The 26,676-nt window shown below is 27.8% G+C and overlaps 3 protein-coding genes across 3 annotated transcripts in view; 2 read left to right on the top strand and 1 right to left on the bottom strand.

The window, feature by feature from the left end:
* Positions 1–26,676, top strand: part of LOC129919867 (leucine-rich repeat protein SHOC-2) — an 81,935-nt gene that overhangs the window by 26,563 nt on the left and 28,696 nt on the right. The gene's annotated exons all lie outside the window — the stretch shown is intronic.
* On the top strand, positions 1,115–18,261 carry LOC129919371 (interaptin-like). Its single transcript, XM_056000229.1, has 6 exons — positions 1,115–1,425; positions 10,781–13,485; positions 15,609–15,671; positions 15,752–16,528; positions 17,749–17,920; positions 18,136–18,261. The coding sequence occupies exons 2-5, from the start codon at positions 10,810–10,812 to the stop codon at positions 17,887–17,889; spliced, it is 3,657 nt and encodes a 1,218-aa protein (XP_055856204.1). The 5' UTR covers positions 1,115–1,425; positions 10,781–10,809; the 3' UTR covers positions 17,890–17,920; positions 18,136–18,261.
* Positions 21,302–26,676, bottom strand: part of LOC129919865 (serine/threonine-protein kinase unc-51) — a 63,799-nt gene continuing 58,424 nt past the window's right edge. Inside the window, exon 13 of the mRNA XM_056000958.1 lies at positions 21,302–21,903. Coding sequence (XP_055856933.1) covers positions 21,827–21,903 — 77 coding nt within the window. The 3' untranslated portion in view covers positions 21,302–21,826. The remainder of the gene's footprint in view (positions 21,904–26,676) is intronic.

Here is a 26,676-nt window from a genome sequence, read left to right as displayed (position 1 = left end):
TTTGGCTTTAGTACAGTCATAAGTTTAGCTATCAGCCATTTCAGGCTTATCCATTTTTTACCGGACACCCTGTATATTAAATTGAAAAAATTTACTGCTTTTTTGTTTGGACTTGGACGACACTTAATGTATCTCGTATTTTTTTTTTTTGTACAATTATAAATCTAGACTTTTGTTAAAAAAGTTGTGAAAACATACGGAACCAAAAGAATTAAATTCGAAGGTTTTTCTTGTAGCTTTTCCTTCCTTCTTTTAACTTGAATTCTGTGATAATTGTAATAAAAATTTTATTATTTTTCAGTAGTAAGGTAGAGTTGCACCATATCTCTGTAAATTGTGCAATATAGGTTTAAGAAATGAACAAATGGTAATAATTTCAGCTACAATAAAATACAATACAATACAATGCATTTCATTAACTTTTCAGGCAGGCATATTTTTTTATGTTTTCATTTACCTCATTTTTTCAGCCAAGTCACCTATTTCGGCAGACACAAAACATATAAAAATTATAAGCTTATGCCAATAACCACGAATCCCTTTTCAGAAATCCAAAAACCCTGTAAACAACCCAACTACACATGTAAACTTACATAAATCATAGGTAATAAGCATATATGCATTTTATAAGCTACCCACATGATTATAAAAGCTGTTTCTATAAGATACAACACCATTCAAGTCAATGATGGTTTGGCCAATCGGATGAGGGGTACACCATAAAACAATACAAATATATACACATCTATGAAAATATAAAGCTAAGTAAATCGACATTATAGCACGTTCTTCTTTCCTATAATATCAACCCCCAATAAAAGCCTCATCTCACTTTCGAGAGGTACTCGTATTTTTTTTAACAACCCCTATCCTCAGCAAAAAGCTTTTTCATCTCTATGGACATTTTGGTGCATCTCATAGAAAAATCGAAAATAGATCATTTCCTTTGAAATCGCAATCTCTGTATCATCCCCACTTTAGTATACATCCCTATGAGTTTTGATTGTGTGCAGAGGTACACAACATGTTGATAGATATTTTAAAAACACACAGCATCCAAAAAAGATACTTTCCAGTGTCATAGAAGTGGGGGTGGCTGCTGCCGGTAGAATATACTCAACCTGCAACAGGCTAATTCTGGAATATTGCATGAGTTCGAAACAAGACTGAACCGATTCGTTGGAATTGGAATATATATTTTGTTTCTGTACCATCAAACTGAGATGGATAGTTAGAGTTCATCATTGCATCGACTACAGCGATCAGATCATTGTGAATCTTTGTGGCAATCGAGTGTGTTTTATTTAGTCTCCTGCGTTTTTTAGACTGAAACTCTGTTCAATTTTAAAAAAATATAATTTTAAGGGTTGAAGTGAAATAAATTTAAGAAAATCTTTATTCTTTAAAAAGGATACTAAAAAATAGGTGGGTTTTATAATTTTTAATTAATTTAGTGATAAAATTTAAAATTATTTAAATTGATTTAATTAATTAAACAATTTTTTGAAAATTTAAAATTTAGCCAAAAAATGTTTAAAAAATATATATATTTATATTTAAAAATTAAATTTAAAATAAAATAAAATTTATGATGATGAATGATTTGAAATTTCTTTTAACTACGTTGTTAGTAAAGCTTGAGTACATTTTGTATGTGGGAGTTGAAAATTGAATGAAAGAAAAACCGGGTAGTTTTGTGCGCAGCTTCTTGGTGTAAGCTGTACCTTGGCATTAGAGAAAAACAATGTACATAAAGTGAATACTCAAACCAATAGGTACATATATTTTCGTAACTTGGTATACCTACAAATAAAATTGAAATAATTTCGATATAGCCATTTTAAAATGGAGGCTTTCAAAGTACTTTGATTTTTTTTTATAAATGTTAAAATAAAATGTTAATTTAAATTAAATTTGTGCAGATATGGTACAGTTTAATTTTTTTTTCTTTAGTTATGGTGATTTTTTTTTTTTTAAATATTCTATTTTAAAACACGAACATAGTAGAAGAATATAGCGAATTGATTTATATTTTAAATACTTTTATGGGGCTTGGGCCAATGTAACCAAACTAGAATTTAAAACTAAAAATTATAAGTTTTTAATATATTTGCAATTTTGTGTATGTATTTAAAAATTGGTACAACAGACCGCTGGTATTAATTCTATGTGAAAAAAAAATCTTACCAAGCAAAGAGGATATCTTCTTTGGTAACTCTTAATACATATGAGATTATAAATTTTTCTGTAAGTGCCAAAATTCGGTTTCTTAAATAGTAGAGTAACTAAAGCAAATTATTAGGGAACCCGGCCGAACAGCTCTGATTTTGACGATTTTTTTTCAAACGTAGGTAATTAAAAATACTTTAAGGTCTATAGATTAAAAATTGCCGGTGTTGCCGTATTGTTTTTAAAATTAAAATTAATTTTTTTTTACAAAACCATTTTTTTTTTTTTGCTTAAATTTCATAAAACAAATGATAGCAAAAGATTCTCTAGGTAATTTAAGGAAAATATATAAAAGGCAGTAAGGGACAATCTTCCATCGTTTAAGCGATAAATGCAATTTTCTAACATTCTGACCTCAAACACAAAAAAAAATATTTTGAAAACAACAAATTTTTAAAAAGCCAGAAGCTTATTCTTTTCTCTTAAATTTAAATCCACTAAATTTAATCAAGACTTTTTGAAAAAATGGTCCTCAAACTCAGAATTAAAAAAAAAAATGTTATTAGAAAAATTTAAAATGACTTTTTTCCAAACTTTTTCTAATAAAATATGAATTTATTTAAAAAAAAATTTTGCCCATAAATATTATCAGTTGAATTTCGAAGCAAAAAAGGTAAAATATATCACACTTTTGAAAAAAAAAAAAAATGAAAAATTACTTCAATTTCAATGTTTTTTTTTTTATTAAAACTGAATTTTTGCATTGAAATAATTAATTTTCTCAAAGACTGTGGTAAATAAGAACTTTAAATTTTTGCTATTTAACTTTCAACAGTAAGGGTTATTAAATGAATAAAAAATAATTTTATGTTTAGATGTTGAACTTTAAAAAAAAAATAAGTTACATTTTTTTTTTCAAAACTTTTATTAAAAAAAGTTCTTCGAAAATGAAATACTTTTTAATTTTTTTCATAAACCGTAATACATATTGACATTTCCTTTTATAATTTGAAAACATAATAAATGCGGCCAAAAAAAATTGAAAATAAATGCATTTTATATTACGACCAAGTTTAAAAAACGACATGTTAAAATTTTTTCATTAATTTTTTTTTTTTAATCTGAGTTCAATTACCATTCTTTCAAAAGCCGTTCATTCAATTAACTTAATTTTAATTTTACATATATGACTAAGCTTCTAGCTTTTAAAAAATGTATATTTGAATATTGTAGGTGTTGCCGTTGTGTTTGAAGTCAACTAATAAGAAAATTGCATCAATCGCTTGAACTATGGAAGATTGTCCCTCACTCCCATATATTTTTTTTCCTTGAATTTCCTAGACAATCTTTTGGCATCAATTAATTTATGAAATTTAAGAAAAATTTTTGAAAAAAATTTGTTTTTGTTCACAAAAATCTTCAATTAAATTTAAAAAATCAAAATGGCAACACCGGCAATTTTTAATCTATAGACTTTAAAGTATTTTAAATTACCGACGTTTGGAAAAAAAGCATCATCAAAATCTAAGCTGTTCGGCCGGGTTCCCTAATATTGCCAATTTTTGAGCTTTAGTTACTCCACTAAGGGCCGGTTTGTTGATACTCGATTATCTTTTAATCAAGGATTTTTGTATGGAATAATCCTTGATTAAAAGATAATCGAGTGTCAACAAACCGGTCCTAAAACTTATTCAAATATTCTTTGTTTTAAAATTCTGTGAATTCAAATTTTTGTAAATACAAAATTCTGTTTTCCAAAATTCTGGAAATCCATAGCTATCTATTCCAAAGTTCTTTAATGGATAAAAGAAATATTGGTTTCATAATGAAAAAAAAGTGCACACTTTTTTACAGATTTTTCGAATATAGAATTTCGAAGTCCAGAAAAATTGTTTGTTATGTAAGTGTAAAAAGGTGTGAATTTTAATTTGCAATTGTAATGCATTTACAGAATTTTTAAAAATCAGTATTTTGGATTCGAAGAATTTTGAAACAACTCTGAATCTACTAATTTTAGAAAGTATATAATAGAAAAGCTGTATAATGAATTTTGAAATGAAATTGAGATTGTTTTTTTTTTTTTTTGTTACTTGCATTATTTTAATAAAAATTAATCTAATTTTCCAAAAAAAAAAATCGAAGCATTGTGAACTGCCTAACGATTAAAAATTAGTTTTTTTTATAAATGAAAAACGTTGTGAATCAGGCAACAAGCTCCTAATAAACTTTTATGTAATAGCTTCCATGAAAAAAATATGTGTTTGTTCCCTCGTGTTAAGACCTTTTTTGCAATTATTTCTCGTTGTTTAAATTAAAAATTAAATTTATATATTTTTTTCCATTAGAATATTGATGTGGGACTTAAATGGATAAATGCTTCGTGGAAGTCTTTGAATTTTTAACGCCAATTATTCGGGCATATTTTTGTATATTTTATTGAAAATGCATATTTTCTCTTAAAAATTTTATAAAATTTCATGTTTTTCAAAAAAAAAAATTCAGTGCTCTCAACGAAAATTGAGGAGTAAAACAATATGTCTTCGCTGTTTTAGAAAACCGGCATAACTCAAAAATACTAGTTTTGAGTTATTAATGCCAATAGGTATACTGGAAACAATACATTCTTAATTTTTTAAACTCAGTATAAATTTAAAGGATTTGCATCCTATCACACAGCTGATTCCTTTTCTTCAAAATTATGAAAATAGTATGGAAAATTTACCAACTTGAAAATTTAAAACAGCTTTTCTGAAGAATTAAGGTTTTTTAGTTATGCCAGTTTTTGAAAACAGCAACGATGTGGATGGAGTCTATAGTATTAACCTATTAACAATTATTCAGAATTTCAAGACTTCTGAATGTATTTAAGGTTGTTTTACCTTTCTTTTCTGCTTCTTTTTTTTAGCATTTTTATGAGTATTTTAAACATTTTCTTTAAAAGTAAATTGTTAGTTTTCATAGCTCATAATATTAATACGTACTACATTTAAATTTACTAAATCTTAGTTTATTCACACTCCATTAAATTTAAAGTTGCAATTTAAAAAGGGAAGTTTTAAAATATGTACGTGGTTTGACATTAGTTTTCCAATTGTTAATGGGGACTTTAAATATAATCTAAAGTGAATAAATTGGGACTTAATGATTTATAATATAAACACTAAAATTAAAACATTTATCTAATAGGAGAATTCAGTAATTTATATTAAATTTTTTAAAATAAATTTAATTTAATTTTGCAATATTTTTTTTAATTTGCATTGTGTATCCAGGCTTAAACCCCGAAAAAAATTTTTTTATTTGAATTTGGTCATTTACAAAATTAGTTGTGTTTTTTTACCAATGGCTGTTTTCAGAATTTGAGCTTAATATATACATGCATAGGTATTTAAATGTGTATGCATATTTAATCTCTTATCTTAACTTGGCCTATATCAACATAAATACACACTAATTTTTGCATGAAAAATGAATGAAATCCACTTTAAAAAAAGCTTAACTCTTCATTCATATAAGAGCTTAACTTATTCAAGTATATTGTGTTTTTTTTTCAACTATGTACTTATATACCACCATTTGATACAGGAGTAAGCATGAATTTTAATCTTTCATTTTCTGATATTTATTTATTCGCTCATTAATTCGAATAAAACTGAATAATAAAAAAAAAATATTATTACTTTTTGAAGATTAGGATTTGTATACACTTAAAAAAAAAACAATGGCCTTTAGTTTATGTTAATTAATAATTTATTCCAGATATGTTTCATTGCATGAATGAAATTATGTATTTCTTCAAAATTAATTATTTATTTTTCTTTAAGGGCCAATTTTTCAATAGTCAGATAAACCTCAGATAGAGCTTATTCCTAGGAATAAAAGTTTTTTTTATATTGACATTTATTCCTATGATAGTCTAACTGACGATTGAAAAATCAGGGCTAAATCAACGAAATTAATTGTTTTAAGTATATTTAAAAAAAAAAAAATTTTTTAACAGACTAACTTGTTAATAAAAAAAATTTTTTGTTTTGTTTTAAGTTATTGGCATTTTAAAAAATGAGAAAAATCAAAACAAATGGTCTCATTTTGAAATTATAAAACATTATCTATAGATTAAAATAAAACTTTTCGGGTCACTATGGTGTATGTGTAACATTTTATTTTCATATTGAATGCAATAACCAGTTTTTCTTTTTTTTTTAATTTTTCTGCATAATTATTTTATATTTTTGTTTAATCGGTCATTTTAATAGGAAATTCAACTTGTTTTCTTTTTTTCATAAAAAGTAAGCTCAGTGAAACTGTTAAATTTTGTGTGGGTTTGATTGAATTCATTTGAGTATTATTTCTTTAGTAAGTATTTTTTAATCTGGTTTCAACTATGTACATATTATTATTTAAAGTACGCAATTTTTAAAAGAAAATAAATATATCTAGGTACTTTGATAATAAAAAAAAAATAACAAAAGATGGATTACGTGCGGATTTGCGAATGACTAATTAGTTCGTTTGGAACATAAGCTCCATGAACTGCAACCACACATTATGGTTTTTATTTATTTATTTATTTTTTTGCCAACGAAATCTGAAACATTAATGTGTATTTGAACGGTCTACATAGAATTGAAGCTGATCAAGGCGTCTTCGCTTGACGCCTTGTCGCAACAGAAGCCTGTTGATGTTAAGGAAGTGTTTATGGCTTGTTTTTGTTTTCTTTTCTAAAATCTCAACTCTTTGTTGTCGATGGTCTTCAAAAGAAAACAAATATTATTTGTTTTGTGGTGGTGCCACTTCATTAAAGAACATCGTCGAGTAAATTATTGTGTCTTGATGAATTGTTTGTATACACGTTTGAAAAAAATATACATATTTTATTACTTATTAATGTATCTATTAGAGATGGACGGTTGGATGTTGAAATGAAAGCAAGTGCGATGCCGTGATGAATAAGTACACAACATTTGTTTCAATTGTCTTTCAATTTGGCGGTGTTAAAAATCTTAGAATTCTTACACAAATACCAATGAACTATAAAAATATGAAAATTAATGACGTTCTATTTACGTCATTCTTATTTCAAAGTGTTTTATTAAAGCAAAGGAATGTGCATTGTGTATATTTCCATCAAGAGTTGTATGTATTTTTTCCAATAATTTTGGGATGTTTGTATTTATTTTTTAATAATGTATTTCATGAAAAGTTGGATTCATGCAAAAACAATTTCGATTATTGTGACAGAAATTATTTTTCCTTTTTTTTTTATTGTTACTAAGAGCAAAATAATGAATAGCGTTAAATGACTAACGATTTCAACGAATTGTAAACATCAATAAAATTATTTTTTTCTAGTTGCGATATACACAATAAATGTATTGGCGATAACTTCATTTTTAATGAAAAATAATTTTATTTACAATAAAAATTTTCTTGTTAATGAAAATAATGTATTTTTTATTTACATCAACTTTTTTTAATGTAGGGTAAGCGGGGGTACATTTGACACCGGGGCACATTTGACTTTGCGTTTTCGGTATGCTCGTGCCCTTAATTAACAATAGTTTGGACGAAGAAAGAAGCTTAGTTTGATTTAAAGAAATTTTGCGAAATTTCGCAGTCTTTCATTAACTTTTTGCGGAGTACCACGTGTTTTCGTGTTTTCTGTATTTCTGATCTAATTTTTGACCACCGGTATGTAAGCGATTTCTGAACCTAATAAAACAGTAAAACAGTTTTTTTAATGGTGAATCAATATTTTGATAGCACTAAGCTTAAAATTAAGTAAATTAAAACCAGCATTGTAAAAAAATAGTATTAGTTATTGAAAAAAAAGAAAAACAGTTCTGTGGCTAATTCGGGGCACCTTTGACTTTTGCAATGTGGGCACAGTTTTACGTTGATTTTGGGGAATTATATATTAAATAGATTATTTAAAAATAAATCGACATCGATTAATTTTGATTAAGATTTAAATGGAGAGATTTTTTGAAATATTTTATGGTTTTTTGTTTTTTCTTCTTCTTTTTAGAAAATAAATTTTTTAATTTTTTTTTTCGTTATATTGTTTAGTAGATTGTTTAAAACCAAAGATTTTTTTTTTCTAATTAAACAATAGACAAGCAAGATTCGCTGATAGTTTTAAAAATATAATGCTCACGATGTGGGGTTTAATCCACCATTGTCAAATGTACCCCTTTTAAAGTCAAGTGTGCCCCGGTCCCGGGGCACTTTTGACAAAATGACTTTTTTTAGAAAACATTATTTTTTTAAATGTTGTAATATGGTAAAACAAAAAAAATTACTGTTAGTATAATCTTAAATAGTCAATAAATCAAATACAAAACAAAACATTGGAAAAAATTAACAGTTTTCGAAAATACAGACCTTTAAAAACTAAGTGTCAAATGTACCGCCTTCTCCCCTACCTGCAATCTACATTATAATATATTTTTATTTGCAATAATGTTTTTAATGTAATTTTTTTTTATTGTTTGCAATACATTTTTTGTTTTCTTTTTAATGTATTGGAAAGCAAATGCTTAAAAAAAATTATTTTTTACAATCCTCAAGGTAAGGGCACGCCGCGCCGCACTTTGGAACATTTCATGCTTTTCGATATACAAATCCAATCAATCGCATGCTATTTCTTAGATTTTTTTAAATAAAAAACAATTTTGACAACTTTCGAATCGGTTTAAAAAAAACTATGATTAGGGAAGATTTAAAAACTTGATATAATAAAAATTGTGAACCTTACATCAAAAGTGGACAAGTCTAAATTTAACCTTTTGTGAGAAATTAAAAAAAAAAAAACTCTTTGCAAAATTAATGATATCGCGAATGCATTCGAATATGCTTTAAAATGATACCTATGCTATTTATAAAATTAGTATAATTTTCACTTTTTTTCATTTTGGACCTTTTCTTGAACATATTAACAGATTTCAACGAAAATTTTGGAGAAGATACATTTATTAAGCTGTAATTTTAAAATCTACGAAAATTTACAAAATAACAATTTTCAAACGCATTTTTTGACTCTAAAAAAAAAAATTTTTTTTTTTTGTAAAATAAATTTTTCGAAAATGGATTGATACTTGAATTTGAAATTCTGGTTTAATCTCTTTAATAATAAGGAATGACATCTCAATTTGTTTTTGAAAAATGTTGCAAAATTTCGATTTATAAAAAATAATTTAAAAAAAGAATTGATTGTCAAAAAAAAAATCTTGAAATAAGAATTTTATTATTATTTACCATTTAAAAATCTGTTATAGTAATTTTAAAATCCAATTTTTAATTATTTTAAATTTTTTCTTTATAAAATGAAATTAAAAATATATCTTTTAAGTATAGTTTATAGTTACTACTATTTGCAAAGCAGAAAGTCGTTTAAATTTCATCATAATTTCTTTTGAATTTTAAACGCCTTGTCGTAATTTGGAAATGGCGGTTATGCTAAATGGTGAATCAAGTTCACATTCGATGTACAAAAATTGCAGTTTACATAAGTGAATAGTATTCCGACTAAATTTCCTTCACCGGGCTTCTTATGTTAAAAACAATACTGGAACAAATTTTATTCGATTTCGAAATTAATGACACATATTTAAATAGCAATACTTTGGAAACCATTAAACCTACAAAGAAGGCTTCAGGGTCAAATTGTTAAGAGAAAATTTTGTATCTCATAAATATTTTTTATCGTTTTTTAAAATTTCTAATGCATGAAAATCGGTTTTTTAATCAATAAGATTTTGAATTTTTTCAACAAAAACTTTCTAATTTTTGGCATTCAGTAGATAGCATAAAAACCAATTTTTTAGTCGAGCTTCAAGATTCTTGAACACGATAAATTGAAAAAAAAAAAAACAAAAAAGTTTAAACAGAAAAGGAAATAAAAGGAATCAAATTATTTGTACTAAACAACGTCAATTAAAAAAAATTATCAAAAAGACAAAACAGAAATATATTTTCATGTTTTGAAATGGCCAAACCATCAGTACTAATAAACTGATTTAATTATAAACGAATTGCCTGTTTTTACTAAATTTGTAGGGCAGCATTAAACAAATAGCTTTGATAGCTTCCATTTTCCTACAAATTGTTCTTCAATTGGAAATAACAATTAACATAATATTTATCCCTACTTTTATTTACAACAAGTTGTTTGATTGGTGAATGCTCAAAATCAACACTAATTTGTTTAATTAACAGGGAGGCCATTATTGAAACCCAAACACACTTCAACGATCATCAGAAATCCAAATTCAAACAAAACCCAGAGAATCAATTTTATATGAATAAACTTGTTCCGCCTCTTTTTTATTCGTCATGCGCTTGTGGTTGATTTATGTTGATATTCCGATCGTTCGACATCTTTTATGGCAACGTTTTGTGTTATATAGAGATATGGGTATATCGGGGGTTTAAATTGTTTTCGATCGATCCATTCTTTGGAGGGTATGAGAGAGAATTAATGTATGCTTTGTATGGAAATTATTGGAGTCAAGCCAAAAAATTTTATATTTTCTAAATTAAAAGCCAATAAAAGTTTCTTATTCATTTCTGTTTCAGTTTAATTATTGTTTCATTTTTTCTCTTTTTTAAGGTTCACACTATCCCCCATCCCTGAATGAAATGGTTCAATATTTAACAACATCTTTTGATAAATTTGAAACATTTGCTCTATCAGAAATGCCTAAACAACAAGTAAAAATCGACTCTGAAACGGCATTTATTCCCAAATATTGGGGTAACTTTTTTAAATATGAGCCAAATGATTTTGAAACATCAGCAACTGGCAGTTTTTGTGACATCTACTCAGCTAGAAGACGATCTTTTCGAATAGCTAATCAAATACAACCAAGTTATAATGAAAATCCGCCAAGGAAAGTTAGAAAAACTGAGAAAAAAGTGTTTCCAAGAAAGACAAAAACTAGTGGTTTTTTATCGAAGAGTGAAATTAGTAGTTGCAGTTCGAAGCTGAGTGAAGCATCTTCACTTAATAAAGCTTTATTAATAAAAAACCTTTTTAAGAAGCCAATTAAAGGTAAGGTAACTAAGTCGAAGGCAAAGCCTAAACCTAGAAAGGCTTCTGCAAGAAAAAGGACACAAAAATCATGCAAAGTGGAAGAAAACAAATTACTACTTACGAAAGCCAGTTTAAAACAATTTGAAGATGGTTTTAATCTGAAAAATGAAAAATTGGAATTCGAAGACCAAAGTAATTTCTCTGAGGTCGAAGATTTTGAAGAAGAAAAAAAGATAGTTCCTAGTTTCAAAATATTGAATCAAAATAAGATTATGCCTCAGAATAAATTTGGTAATCTACTAAAAATCAATAAAAATGATACCAAATCAACTATTTTAAAACCATCCAAAGAAATTAAATTAAAAAAGAATTTAGCTTTGAAGACTATTGAAAATACAGAACTTACTTCTGATTTTGTATCATTGCAAGTTTCTGACACGGAATTACCTAATAAAGCCTTAAAACATGCTTCCAATGACAATTCTATTGAAAATAAACCAAACAAAATCATAAAACTTGAACCAAACAGCAAGAATGGAGGGGTTAAAAAGAAATCCACCAAAGAAGTAACAATAATAGAAGATTCAGACGATGAACCGCTGATATCGATGTTTAAAAAAGTTGCAAACGATGATGGTGAAGATGTTTTAATGAAGGACGTATCAAATGAAAGTTATCAGGTTTTGGAGAAGAAACCTAATATCAGTGAAATCAATAAAAATTCGAAAAAATCAATTATTTCTGAATCGAAATCTGTTGAAAAGACTTTCGAAGATGTAAAAAATCAAGCTTTAAACTTAATCATTTTGGATGAATCAGAAGATGAAAGGCAGAAGTCTGTCCAAAAAATAGTTGAAAACTTGACTGTTCATATAGAAGAGATCAGGGATTTTTCTGACAAATCCGCAGTAAAGGAAATATCAAACGAAGAGCCTTCTTCGCAGAAGAAATCAACAATTTCTGAACCGAAATCTGTTGACAAAACTTCTGAAGATGTAAAAAATCAAGCTTTAAACTTAATTATTTTGGATGAATCAGAAGATGAAAGGCAGAAGTCTGTCCAAAAAGTAGTTGAAAACTTGACTGTTCATATAGAAGAAATCAGGGATTTTTCTGACAAATCCGCAGTGAAGGAAATATCAAGCGAAGAACCTTCTTCGCAGAAGAAATCAACTATTTCTGAGCCGAAATCTGTTGAAAAAATTTCTGAAGACGTAAAGAGTCAAGTTATAAACTTAACCAATTTGGATGAATCAGAAGATGAAAGTGAGAAGCCTGTCCAAGAAGAGGCTAAAAACTTTACCGGTCACATTGATGAAATCAGGGATTCTTCTGACAAATCAAATGAAATATCTTCTTTGCAGAAGAATTCCACTAAAATTGATCCAATATTTGATTTTACAAAGAAAAAAAGTAAATCTGAACAGAACTCTGTAGAGGACGAAGAAAAATGCGAGGGAAAAATTTCAATTCCTAAAGAACAACCAAGAAACGATAAGTCAGTTTTACCAGTAATTCAAATCGATGAAGAGATATCATTGATTGTTGATAAGTTATCAACTATGAACACAACAGATACAATTAATAAAAAGACCTTGAATAATAAACAAACCTTTAAAGAAAACAAGTTCTTTGGTTCATCAATAATAGATATTACAGATGAAACTCCAACTGAGAGACCCATTAAAAACGGCAAGAAAAAATATAGTAACTCTAAGACTTGCTATGACGATGATGAGGTTATAATTATTGAAAACAAGCCTCTTGGAAAATATCAAGGACCATCATTAAATTCAATAAAGACTAAAGAAGTTAACAATAACTTCGATGAAGTTATCATAATAGAAGACAACAATATTAAAGAACATGAAAAAGTAATAGAAACCGATTGGGAGAAAATCATCAAGAACGCTGAAAATGTTGAAAAAATGCCTTCTAACAATCGTGAGAAATATCAAGTTCAACAAAATAAAACAATCTCAAAGCAACCTAATACCAATCAAACAGAAATGGAAGTAGATGAAATTAAAATTGATCAACTATCGCATGCAAACAAAAACAATCAAAGTGTTATTATTGAGGAATTACATTTATTGACTGACAGAAAATTGCAAGCAGATGCAAGAAAATTAGTACCTGAGTTAACTTTAACGGAAATAATTGATGATGACGAAGTCTATGCTGAAAGCAATGGCAGTGACACAGAAATTCAGGAAGAAAATGAAAATTTAGCTGATGACAGAAATGAGGACGAAAATCAGGAGGAATTTAATAGAAACTCTGTAAGTATAAAGAGGTGTGGGCGTTTCGAAGAGGGCTCATCTTCTAAATTACCAAATGAATTTAAATTTCTGTTAAACTTTAAATACTTGATAAATTTGAACTACCTAAAAACATTGGTCATATAAGTTCCATTTTCTTCACTCGGAGTTGAACATAACTTGAGAATTTTTAATATAAAAATTCTCAAGTTTTGTTCAACTCCGAGTGAAGAAAATGGACCTAAATATACTGTACGTTATGATTAAAAATCTCATTTTGGATTGCGATGATGATCCCTTTTAGCAATTTGGAATTACATAAGGCTCAGGGTACACTGTACACGTTGATTGTTGGACAACTTTCAAATTTTTCCAAACTATTTCTATACTATTTCTATTTGGTGAAAACCTTGAATTTGGAATAGAAAGCAAGAATATAGAGTTTCGATGACAAATTGAACGTTTATGCTTAAGTTCTTATAAGACGTTTTACACGAATTATTGGCTTTTTGGGACCAACGATTTAATTTGGGACCAATAATAGATTTTACTGTCTCTTCGAAAAAAACACTTTTTCACCAAAATTTTTTTATGAAAACTCTTTATTCTTGCTTTCTATCCCAAATTCAAAGTTTTCACCAATTTTCATTAGGGTGGCCTATTATTTTTGTTTTCACTCAAAAAACATCACCCTTTTAACCATGATATTCTTATAGATACTTTAGATTCTTGTTTCTTATCTCAAAAGTAACATCATTACTGAATTTCAATAGGGTACCATTAGTATTACTTACTTTTTTCAATATACTTACCCACATTTTCTCTACACCTACAAAAAAACACCCTTTCACATGAAAAAAAATGTATAAACCATTTTTTTCGGAATTCCCATGGGAAAGACAACGTTTTTAATAAATCTCGTAAGGGTACCCACAACCTACCTTTTATACCATTGATTTTATCGGACTTATCGCGGATTTCCCTTGTTACCCAAAAAAAAACACCCTTTTACCTAAAATGTTTTTTTAGGCTGCTTCGATTCTTGGTTTCTGTTATAAATGAAACATTTTTATTTTTTTCCCAGTTTTTGAATTCCGAATTTCATTCTTTCTTAAAAAAAAAACACTCTTTCACTCAAAATAAATTTGAAGGCTTTATTGATTCTTAGTTCTTATAACAAACAAAACTTTTTCACCAAGTTTGAAAAATTAACAAAATTTATGTCAGCTGTTATGATACCTTTCTCACACATAACTCAACCCATAAAAAAAAAACACCCTTTCACCAAAAATATTTTTAGAAATTCTAAGAATCCTTTATCTCTGCTTTATCCAGAACCTTCATCCCAAATTTTATCAGTGTAGCATGTTTTTCACATGGGTTTCGGTTATATTTTACCTGTTGAGGTAAAAATACAAGTACCCTAGTTTTAAATCGGCAATAACTTTTCTTAGAGCAATCGTATTGACTTTATTTTTATGTCATTAGATTCAGCAAAAAATATCAAAAAATACCTTAAAAACATGTGTCATATGATGATATTCCCTTCCTCTTGTCCGCGAAAAAACACCCTTCCACCTAACTTTTTTATAGACTTTTTTATCCTTGATTCTCATCTCAAAAGCAAACATTTTGCCAAGTTTCATGAGTGTAACAATTTTTTTTTTATTTCTTGATTTTATGTACTATTTTACCTGTACTAATTTAGATTATTTATTGAATTTAAATGTGCTTTTTGTTAATTTTTTTTACCGAGATTGGTCAGTCAGAACTCAGAAACCGTACAAAAAAAAATGAATCGATGTCTTAATATCAAAATATTTTGTCCGTTGCTATGCGTCGATCCAAAGTTTGAAAATTAGGAGTTTCAGTTAAATAACTGTAGAACCACATCAATATGATCAATTTGAAAAGAGTTCAATTTAGAAAAATGTATTATCACTACCTAAACGGGTGATGTTGTAAAAAAATTGCAATATAAAAAGGAATAAATTAAAAAAGTTCCAAATTCTAAATGGGTTTTTTATCATTTTTTTTAATGAGTGTAAGCTCATACGAGCTTAAAGTTTGAAAATGTTGAAATTTGTCCATCAATCCATTTTGTTGAAAAATTTCTGAATTTTGAAATTAACTAAAATTTTTAGGACGATGTAGAAATGGAATATCCTCAAGAAGGTCAAGGAAACTATCAACAAGATTATATTGAGGTATAACAAAAAAATAAAAAATAAAAAAACAATATGTATGGATAAAATTACAATATCTAAATTTCTAAAATTACCTACAGGTTCATGGATATAATTATTTACCACAGCAAAACTATCTATATCCTGGATTTAACTGTCCAGTAGGACTTGATTATAGATCAATTAACTTGCCATATCTTGGTCAACGTTATGGTGACTTTAATCCTCAAATGCCTCAAATTTATTTGGGTTACAATAACTTTTCAATGCCAACAAATAATCCATATGCCAATAATGGACCACAAATAGAAGAAATAACAGAATGTTATGATACCGAAGAAGGAGAAGAAGACGAAAATGAAAAAAATAAAGCAAATTTGAATAAGAATCAAAATGATTCTCCAAAGAACACATTTCAAGATCAACCTCAGAGTTGTTCGGGTGTTCGCAATCAACAACCAATATTAAGTCAACCACCTCCGATAAGTTGCAGTCATGAACAACGACGTCCACAAGTACAAAAAGTCATTCCTCAAAGGGTTGAGAAAAATACAAATCCACAAAGTAATTGCACATCGGAAAATAACAATCAATGGAAAATAACTTCATCTCAAAATGTTGTTCAACAAACTCGTTTCGACGAACCAAAAGGTGTTCAATTGTATGAGATCGATGATCCGCCCAACAACACTGAAAAAAATAATCCTTCAGAATGCCAGATTCAACAGGTTCGTCAAGGTCCTGTAAAGAATAGTCATCAATTACAGGCTGTTCAAGAGCAAGAATCGGTATCGGAAATAGCGCGAATTGTTAGAAACAATTGTCGCATACATGACATCGAATTTAAGGGCGACATCAAACCTTTAGAAGGACGACTGGTAAGTTTTTAAATGGCCAAAGTTGTCACATTGAAAAGTAGCTTCATTGTCACAAAGTATACACACGAGAAAAAAAAATGTTCAAAAATCGGTCAGAAATCGGTCAAATTTTGTCTCCACACTATTTTTAATGGTTTTCACCACACATTTTTCCATTTGTTTATACTTTGTGATAAAGTATGGAAGAGGGTTGTAAAAAATCATTTTATTTTTAATTGCTTTCCATTAAAATTAAAAAAAAAAATATTTATTGCAAATAAAAAAAATTTTCATGGAAAAAAATGAAAAATATTTGCATTAAAAAAAAAATTATTGGAACCGAAAAGAATTTGCATTTTGGATTAAAAAGAAAAATTAATTGCAACTGAAAAAAAATTGCATTGAAAATAAAATTTTTATTGCAAATAAAAATATTTTGCATTGAAAAAAAAAAATTCAATCGGAAATTTGTGAATTAAATTTGTAATTCTGTTCGAATTTCTTACAATTTTGGCAATTTTTGACTATACAACTTTTTCAACTATGTATACATAACGTCGGTCTCATGAGAAAACCTCGTAACTCCACTTTTTTTCAAAAATGACTTTTGAATGCAATTTTTTAGAAAATATGTCAGCGGAGCAATCCAGAAAATTTGGGGTCATTCCGAAAACTCTAAATAGACTTAAATTCAAATTTTGCACAGCGCGTTTCTTCCCAACTACTCTGTTGTTTGTTTACTCTTTCGTCTCTAATGTAAAATTTTGATTTTGGGAGTAACGAGGTTTTCTCATGAGACCGACGATATGTAATATTGAAGGGTCAAAGGTCAAAAAGTCAAATTTGTAAGAAATTCAACGAATATTAAAAAAATTTTTTATTTGCAATAAAATTTTATTTTCAATGCAAAATATTTTTATTTGCAACAAAAATTTTATTTTCAATGCAATTTTTTTTTTTCATTTGCAAAAAAATTTTTTTTAATGCAATATATTTTTAGTTGCAATAAATATTTTTTTTTTTTCAATGCAAATACTACTTTTCGGTTGCAATAAAATTTTATTTTTAATGAAAATATTTTTCAGTTTCAATACCAAAATATTTTTATTTCAATGCAAATTTTTTTATTTTTTTTAAATTGATATTTTTACAACCCTGGTATAAAGACACTTTTATTCAAAAATGTTCCCAAAAATTTTATCCTAAAGCTCAAACCTTTCTTTACTTTCAATCCTATACAGTACCGAACTGCGAATTTCTTCATTGCTTTTGGGGATCACTATAGGGTCCAAATTGTTGGGGATGTTATTGTCAATACTATAGACGATTACATAGCTTTTGAAGCATTTTTTGGTCCAGAAAATCCCATTTTTAGAAAATAGAATAATCTTCAACATCAGTTTCAACTTATAGGTATGTAATATGTGTCTTAATGTATGATTATAAATATTTTGTTTTCCCAATTTTTTTTTTAATCTTGTTAACATTTTTCTAAACATTATGCTTCTTTTTTGTTCTAACCAACAAAATTTATTCTAAAAATTAATCTAATATCTATTTCGATCTTGTACCTATTTGTTATATTTTATTTTATTTAAATTCAATTTTCTTTTTTCTTTGTTTATCAGGATAATTTTGAGCCCCATGGACGAGTTTGCATTATGACAGCAGCTTCCATTCTTATTTTTATTGATTTTAATTTTTTTTTTTAAGTTTAATCAAACAAAATTAAATCTAGAGTTAAATATATACTATGTACAATGTACTTTAGTACCTTTATCTATTAAGCTTTATTTTCAAAATAAATGTTACTGTTTTTTTTCTCTCTTGAAGAAAACAATAGTAATAATTTAAATTTCAAATAATATAAATGCATAGCATAGCTTATTTTTTGACAAAAGTATTTACATGTAGCTATTGATCATAATATTCTGTAATAAAATAAATATTTTGATGTACCAGAACCTATTTGTGTTCTGAAATTGTAAAATAAATAAATTTTCAATCAAATTTGCATTAAACAAATTTATTAAAATCGGAATTGAACCTGCCTTTCTAAACATTTAAATGAGAAGTAGGCAAATAAACACATTTTACAAGAACTTTTGCGGTTAATGACTTGAGACATACATATACCTTAAAGATATGCGCAATTTTCTCTATTACAATGTACTTACAGCCTTGGCCAAAAGTATTAGGAACCCCAAAAAAATGCTTTTTTTTTATATGTATTAAGGAACTGATGCTTCTTCTTCATCACCGAATTTCTTTGGAATATTTTGCTACAAAAAATAGGTAGAAAGATTTGAACACAAGTAGTTTTTTCTCAAAGCACTCTCACTATATCTTGAAGGAAATTACTGCAACTTCTTGTGCTCAGGTGAATGAGACCATGACGGTAGCATTATACTGAAGTCTTCTAACTAGGAATACTTAACTCCTAGACTCTTGAAGTGTCTTTTTGTTTGCAGTTTGCGAAGCCGTAAAATATCTTTCTAGATGAGAAATGAATGACTAAAATATTGATATCTTTATAGAAAGCCAGACTGCAATCAAAGGCATTCCTTCAATTGTCACGAAGTTAAATTAGTGTGTTGTACAATTTGCTTCAGTAACATATTTGTAAACCTTTTAAAATCAGTGTTATTTGAACAATTAACAAGTTTTTGTTAATCTGTGCACAGATTTCTTGGACTGAAATATTGTAAACAATTATATAGTCCTGAAGAAGAAGCATCATTTCCTTAATACTTAATAGGAAAAATTAAGACTTGGGGTTTCATTCTTCCCGACATGATTAAAAAATTAATGATCAAAAATAGTAAAATCGGCCCAAAACCGTATACAAATAATTTGAGCACCAATGGATAAATTGTTAAAGTTGTAAATATTTATGACACTCACATGCATTACGACTAATTTCAGTAAAAAAAAAAACAAAAAATGGAACCTGAAACAAATCCGCGTTTCCAGTAAGCAGATATATCAAAAAAAAGGAGCATTTTTTGGGGTGCCTAATACTTTTGGCCAAGACTGTACATTATGTACATAAACGGTCGAAATAGAGCGCATTTTATTTAAGATCCACAGAATTTTTAATTATTTTGTAAGTTGTGTCTTTGTGGAACTTTGAAACCTAGTCAGTATAATAAACAAATAGGTATTAATATCTATTTTTAATATAAATTAAGAAATTTGTAATTACAACCTAATTTGGGAAATTTGAAAACCCAAACAAAATAAAAAAGTTAATAAACCATTTTTATGGTAAAGGCCTTATGATTTAAAAAAAAAATATAATAATAATATACATATAAAAAAAATAATACATACAAAAAATTTGTATCTTAAGGTCTCTAGTTTAGTTGATGTGCATAGAGTTAACCTAATAAAAATGTTCAACTTGTTTTAACACTTTAAATGCGGACACTGTTTAATTTTATGATAAATTTCAAAAATTTTTTTACAAAGAAAAGGTCATTTGAAAAATCGCTAAAAATTTGGATTATATTGTATCCTTTATTTTTTTCCAGTGGTGCATGATTTGTTGTGAACTTTTTCTATGTTTTTGAACTCATTTACCGTATATTTATAAAACTGAAAAAAATTATATTAGTGACATGAATCGATTATGAATAAAGATAAATGGATCTATTAAAGTTTTGCCTTGTTTTTACATTACTTATCCCTTACAAGCCAATACAGTTATAACTTATAAATACAAAATGTAAGAAATAAATGACATATTACTACTACAAAAAAAAAACAGTGTTAACAGGTACCAAAGCAAAGAAACAATTCTTAACCTCTTTTAAAAATTATTTCGCCTTAGATTTTGGCGCCAACACTTAATCCAATGGGAACAAAATTTTGAAAATGAGTTCTTAGGTAATGTATCCGTAAAATTACACAACAACAACTTTCACATATTCTTAAAAAGTGAAAAGCGTTACTTCATCATCTGTCTTCTACCTTGTCAATTTTACTTGCTTGGATTTTCTTCAAATTTGGTATTTTTATAAAAAATTAAAGAACCTGTTTTAAGAAAATAAAAACAAACAATTTTAAATTACACTTCATTTAGTTTTCATATTTATTTGTTTTGTATTTTATGTATTATGTATCTTACATGATATATGTTTTCTTTTTGTTTAATATATCTTTCATAGGACAAATTTATTTGTAATAATAATGTATCTTTTTTTTTTGTTTTGTAATATGAGTTGAAATTTTACCAACAAAATGCTAAAAAGAGGATATATTTTTTTTGTTTTTATCATTCTCACTTAGAAGTTAAAATTAAAAATATATTATAGAATTTCTATATAATGTTTTTGGGTAATTAATTTGTATTTTTTTGTTTTTCATATTTAACTTTATTTTTCATTTTTTGTTTTATTTTTCCATCTTAATTATTATTATCTTCTACATGATTTTTTTTTTGTTATATGTAAAATTAAAAATTAAACAATTTCATTCACTTTTTTTTTATTCAACATACATTTATGTACCTACTTATACTCGTATAACATTCGTTATCATTTTTTTTTTTTTTTCAACTTGTCCAACTTATTATATTTCTAACATTCATACATTATAAAAATATCATAAACACAAGAATATGAAATAATATTGCGCGGGAAATATAAATATTTCATTTTTTTTTATTGTTTTTTATAGAGACGAAAAATTAAAATAGTTTATAGTTTTTCTTATAAATGATGTGGTTTATGCTTTAAATTGTTGTGAATTATTTTATGTTGTAAATTTTTTTTGTAGTATGAATATGATTTTAAAAACTTACTCCGAAATCCATTTCCTTTTTTTAATTCTTTTATGTTATAATAATATTTGTAAGAATTATTATTTTGTTATTCATAAACTTAAATTTATTATTTATAACTAAGGACTAAATCAAAGACAGGTTTTTTTCTTTCTTTCTTTTTTTTTTTTTTTCTTGTAAGGAAAAGAGGATTCATAACTATATTATTATTTCTTCATAGTTTGTGTTTTTATTTTGTGTGTGTGTTTTTTTTGTGTATTTGTTTTATATATTAATATTTTTTGTATTCATAATATTTATATATATAATCTTTTATTTACATTTTTAGGGGGTTATAAATATAAGTTGGGAATACGTTTTTTTTTCATGCATTTGCCATATTTTCTTTTTTTTTCTAATAGTTATTAAATATAAATTTAATAAAATAACCATAATCACATTTTTTTTTTTATATTTTTTACTCTTTTTTTTTATGTTGCAATTGATTGCAATGCAAGATGAAATAAAAAATTATATTGGTTGGCTCTTGCACTATTTTATGAATTTTCATCCGTGACATAGATGAATCCTTGCTGCTGAAGTATGTTGAGCCGTTTTTCGACAGCGTCACGGTCTGCAAAGAAAAGAATAAAATCGATATTAATTAAATACTTAAAAATTCGGAAAAATACCAAATTGTACATAATTTCTCAAATATAAGTCAATAGGAATATATCAATCTGTCAAAAACCAGAATTGCCTGATTGGGGTGGTATGTCTCACTCAATTGAGACAAAAATCGCAAAAAACAAAAATTATGCGTATTGCCCCTGAGTTTAATGAACATTTCTTTATTCAGGCAAATGAAGAACAAAAAGTGTACATGGTATTATTAATTGTACAAGGGAATTTCTTTGGCGTGAATAAAAGGAAAATAAATATATATGTAATTACAACCAAAAATCAATTTTTGCTCGGATAATTGGAAAATTGTTTTCGAAACACCATCGAAAACTCAACAAATCAGCTGACGAAAAGTTATTTCTTGCTTAAAACGAATATATACATATGTATTAACAAGTTAAAGGTATCAAGATACAAAAAATGTTTCTTACTTTTCCACCAGAAAATCTGATTCGTCTGTCGTATGGTAAATGGATTCGCCAAAAAAGTACAAAAAAGTCGCTTATTTTTAGTACCGTCCCGTCCCGAGACACGGCTTCAAAAACCTTGTAAACTACTGGAGCCATAGTAGGACTATATTCCTATGTTCACAAGATACAAAATCCATGGTTTTGTATGACAATATTAACAAGGCTCAAATAACTCATTGCAAATTACTCAGCAACCAGACTTCAAAAGAGCTTTTGGTTTTTATTTATTAATATGCCTTAAAAAAGGCCAATCATTTGATGTTTCATTTAATGGGTTTGGTTGAATTTTTTAAAAATTGATTCGCATGTTGGGTGTCTTAATGCATGGACTTGTTCACTGTGAACTCATATCTCTTAACCAAAATTTATTTCGAGACTTATCCAAAAAGATATCCTTTTGAACAGAAGAAAAAAAAATATTTTGATAGCAAATAAATAAATAAAGTAACCCGACTTTAAAGACTCATTATGGTTTCATTCATTTTTGGAGTCAATTTTTTTTAAATGCAAAGATTTAACCTTGAATTTTCCTCGAAAATAAAAAAAAAATAGATTTGTAATTTTTGTACCTAAATTTAAAGACATTTTCACTATGAACTCATATTTTTATTTCAAAACTCATTTTGATATTTTGATCCGAAGATATCCGCTTTTAAAATTCAAATGTAATTAAAAAATAAAACACACTTCGATAAGCAAAATAAAATTAAACGTTTTTACTTCCGATATAGGGACTATATATCAAGTTATGCATTCGTACAAAAAAAAAAGTTGAAATAACATTTTTCCATGATGCCAAAAAAGTGGGTCCCGGAAGTACATATGTATGTCTGTCGGTCTGTCTGTCAATCTGTCTGTATAAGGCGCTACAGCCTAAGCGGATGGACCGATTGACTTCAAATTTGGTATGTAGCATTTTTTGGAGACTCTCCAGAGGGGTTTTTGGAATTAATTTTTTTGGACCAAAAATAACGGTACTTGTCATACAATCGAATTTAGTAAAGTTGAAATTGGTCGAAAACGGGTCCAACGATTTTCTTTAAAAAATTCAAATGTAAGTTTTAAGACAAGGTCTATCTTTAAATGAAAAAAAAATTTTTGAAAATCATTATTAACGGTACCTGCCATAGAACCGTTTTTTTTTATTAATCCGATATTCTCTGAAACGGAGAATATCAAATAGATTAGATTAGATTAGATTCTTCCTTTATTCATTAGATAAATTACAATTTTTTTTCTATTGGAAATACGGACATGACAATGCTGCCGTCTGCCGGAAATGACATTTCAGTATAATAAATAAAATTATATAAAGAGAAGATGTATCAAAAAGATTTACAATAAATTTGAAATAATAAATTACATAAATAAATATTACACAAAATATTAGACAAAAGTTTATATTAACATAGATATGAGGAGTAAATTTGTATATAATTTTAAATTTTAAGTATTAAATATTAATTTTTTAATTTTAAAATTTTAAATTTTTTAAATTTTCAATTATTTTAAATTTTTAATATTTTTTAAAATTTTTTAAGTTTTTTTTTTTTTTTTTTTTTTTAAATAAATTTTTTTTTTTTTTTTTTTTTTTAATTAAATTATGGGAGAGCGAGAAACGTTTGAGCAATTTTAATGATTTGCAACATAAAAACTAGTAATTTTAATGATTTAAAACATAAAAAGAATATCAATTTTAATGATTTGAAACATAAAGATTTGATTAAAAGCAATAATTTGCAGCCCTTAAATTGAATAGAGACTTGTTGTGAGAACTAATTTAACAAAAAACTATTACGATAAGTCATAGCATGATTGCAATATTTGTACAAGGTGAGCCAACCACGGGCGCCATTTAATATTTCGTAAAGACTATCTACGGACAGAAAACTTTCTTGGAAATGTAATCTTCGGATTTCTTGTAGAATTGGGCATACAGCAATGAAGTGGTAAATATTTTCAGACTCTCTCCTGTTACATAGATCACAAGTCTGCTGAAGATCGACTCTATGTGGCATGAAATTCAAATTTAATAATTCAACTCTAGCTCTGAATATGGTGCTTATAACTTTTGACGAAAATTTTGTGTTGAAATAGCATTCAATGGTTAACATTTGGTGGTTAAGGTTGCGGTAAATAAATCTGGAAGGTGATGAGGACGCTCTTGTTAAAAACTGGTCGTATATTTTGTCATCTTCTTTAGCTATGACCCTTGCGAACATATTTTGCCAGTCGCTAACGTTATTTTCCGATAAAGATAAATCGATATCATGAGATAACGCCAGCTGTTGCCAATTTCTGAAAGGATAAGCATTTGTTTGCAATAGCCTAGTTAACACTGCCCTATGTAAACTATTTTCACTTCTCTTCATTACTTTTATTAAAAATACAGAATGAGCTTTCAGATTTTGCAAATAAATGGGTGGCAAACCTGATTCCACATGAATTGCGTAGGTAGGAGTAGCGTTTGGTAGACGGAATAAACGCTTGAAAAAGTACCTTTGTACAGTTTCGAAATCTTCAAAGGGGTCTACTCCAAATGCCTGCACCCCATAGCACATACAAGTGTTGACTGTGGCATTGAATACATTATACTTTGAGGACAGATCAATGTTTTGGTTTGCGAAGAATTTTGGCCACATTATGTTGAGTGCCAGTTTTGCTTCTCTACTTTTTTCTTTCACATGATTTCGAAAGTTTAAGTTGCTAGACAACAGTACGCCAAGGTACTTGAACTCAGGAACTACTTCTATCGACTGGTTATTGAGTCTCCAAGTCTCCACTCTTCTACTCCTTCGGTTCTCGAAAACCATAACTTTTGTTTTCAAGACGTTGATATGTAGATCCCATGTCTCACAGAAAGCCTGAAGTTTGTTTATTTGCAGTTGCAGAGTTGAAGGATTCTCAGCCAGCAACACCAAGTCATCAGCATAAAGGAGAACCTTTATTAGCTGACCAGCGAAGCTAACGCCACCCGGAAGAATTTCAGAAATGGAGTCAATGTATAGTGCGAAGAGTATAGGGCTTAAAATGCAACCCTGAGGAACACCTGCAGAAGTTGGGAACCATTCAGACAACTTGGATCCATCCCACACGGTTGCACTAGAGGAAGATAATAATTTCGCATATACTTCCAAGAACTTTCTGGATATTCCAAGCGACGCCAGTTTGTAGATCAAAGCTTGCCTGTTGACTGTGTCAAAGGCTGCTTTGAAGTCTACAAAACAAACATATAACTTTTTATTAATTTCAATATATTTTCTGGCTATGCTAGTTAGTGCGAAAATGTGGTCAATTGTTGAAAACCCGGAACGAAACCCTGCTTGAAAAATGCTGAGACGATTAAAATTTTCTATCCACGTAGAAAGCCTAACATAAAGAGTTGTGGCAAAGATCTTTCTGAGAGAATTTAGAATGGAGATTCCCCTATAATTTTCTGCTTGGGAAGCATCGCCTTTTTTAAATATTGCAAAAATAAGCGATTTGTTAAAACCAGAAGGAACGCAAGCATTATTATATATCTTGTTGAAATAATCCACAATATAATTTTTCAGTTGTACTGTTCCGTTTTTAAAGAATTCGACTGGAATGCCATCACAACCCGGGGCCTTATTGTTTTTCATAACCAGCAGAACTGAATCAAGCTCTTCACAAGAAATCGGACAGTCTAGTTCAGATACAACTTCATTTTGTAGCGCAAAGCTCAAAGTATGAAGATTCTCCTCCGCTAACAATAGAGTTTTAAAATGAGCAGCTAGAGTCTCAGCTTCGAGAGAAATCTTCATACTTCTACTTTGCCCACCTAACTCTCTTACATTATTCCAAAATGCTTTGGAATTTTTGGAGTGCTGCAAGTTCATTGCAAGATTTTTTAGATAAAGCCTTTTTTTCTCGTGACATAATTGTTTGAATTCTTTGTTTGAGTGTAAGTACATATTTTTAAACGCAACCGAGTTAGTTCTTCTAAAAAGTTTCAAGTACTTGAATGAGAGCTTACGAAGTTTAACACAGTCTTTATCAAACCATTTATTTTTAAAATTGAGCGTAGAGCTAGTGCTTGTAGATACAGCTGAAGCGTAAATTACTCTAGTAATGCTTTCCTCAATTTGTTCAACATTGCTCTCATCTTGAAGAGGGAGAAGATTGCAATGCTGATTCAAAAGAGATTTGTACCGTGAAGCTTTATTTTCAAAACCATCTGAGTTTTCGAGGGATATCTACGTTCGTCTGCTGTATGTTCTCGTGGAAGCGTA

The sequence above is a fragment of the Episyrphus balteatus genome, chromosome 4 (assembly GCF_945859705.1).
Source record: "Episyrphus balteatus chromosome 4, idEpiBalt1.1, whole genome shotgun sequence".
NCBI lineage: Eukaryota > Metazoa > Arthropoda > Insecta > Diptera > Syrphidae > Episyrphus > Episyrphus balteatus.
The sequence above is the reverse complement of the archived record's forward strand: the minus strand, read 5'-3'. Positions and strand labels throughout refer to the sequence as shown.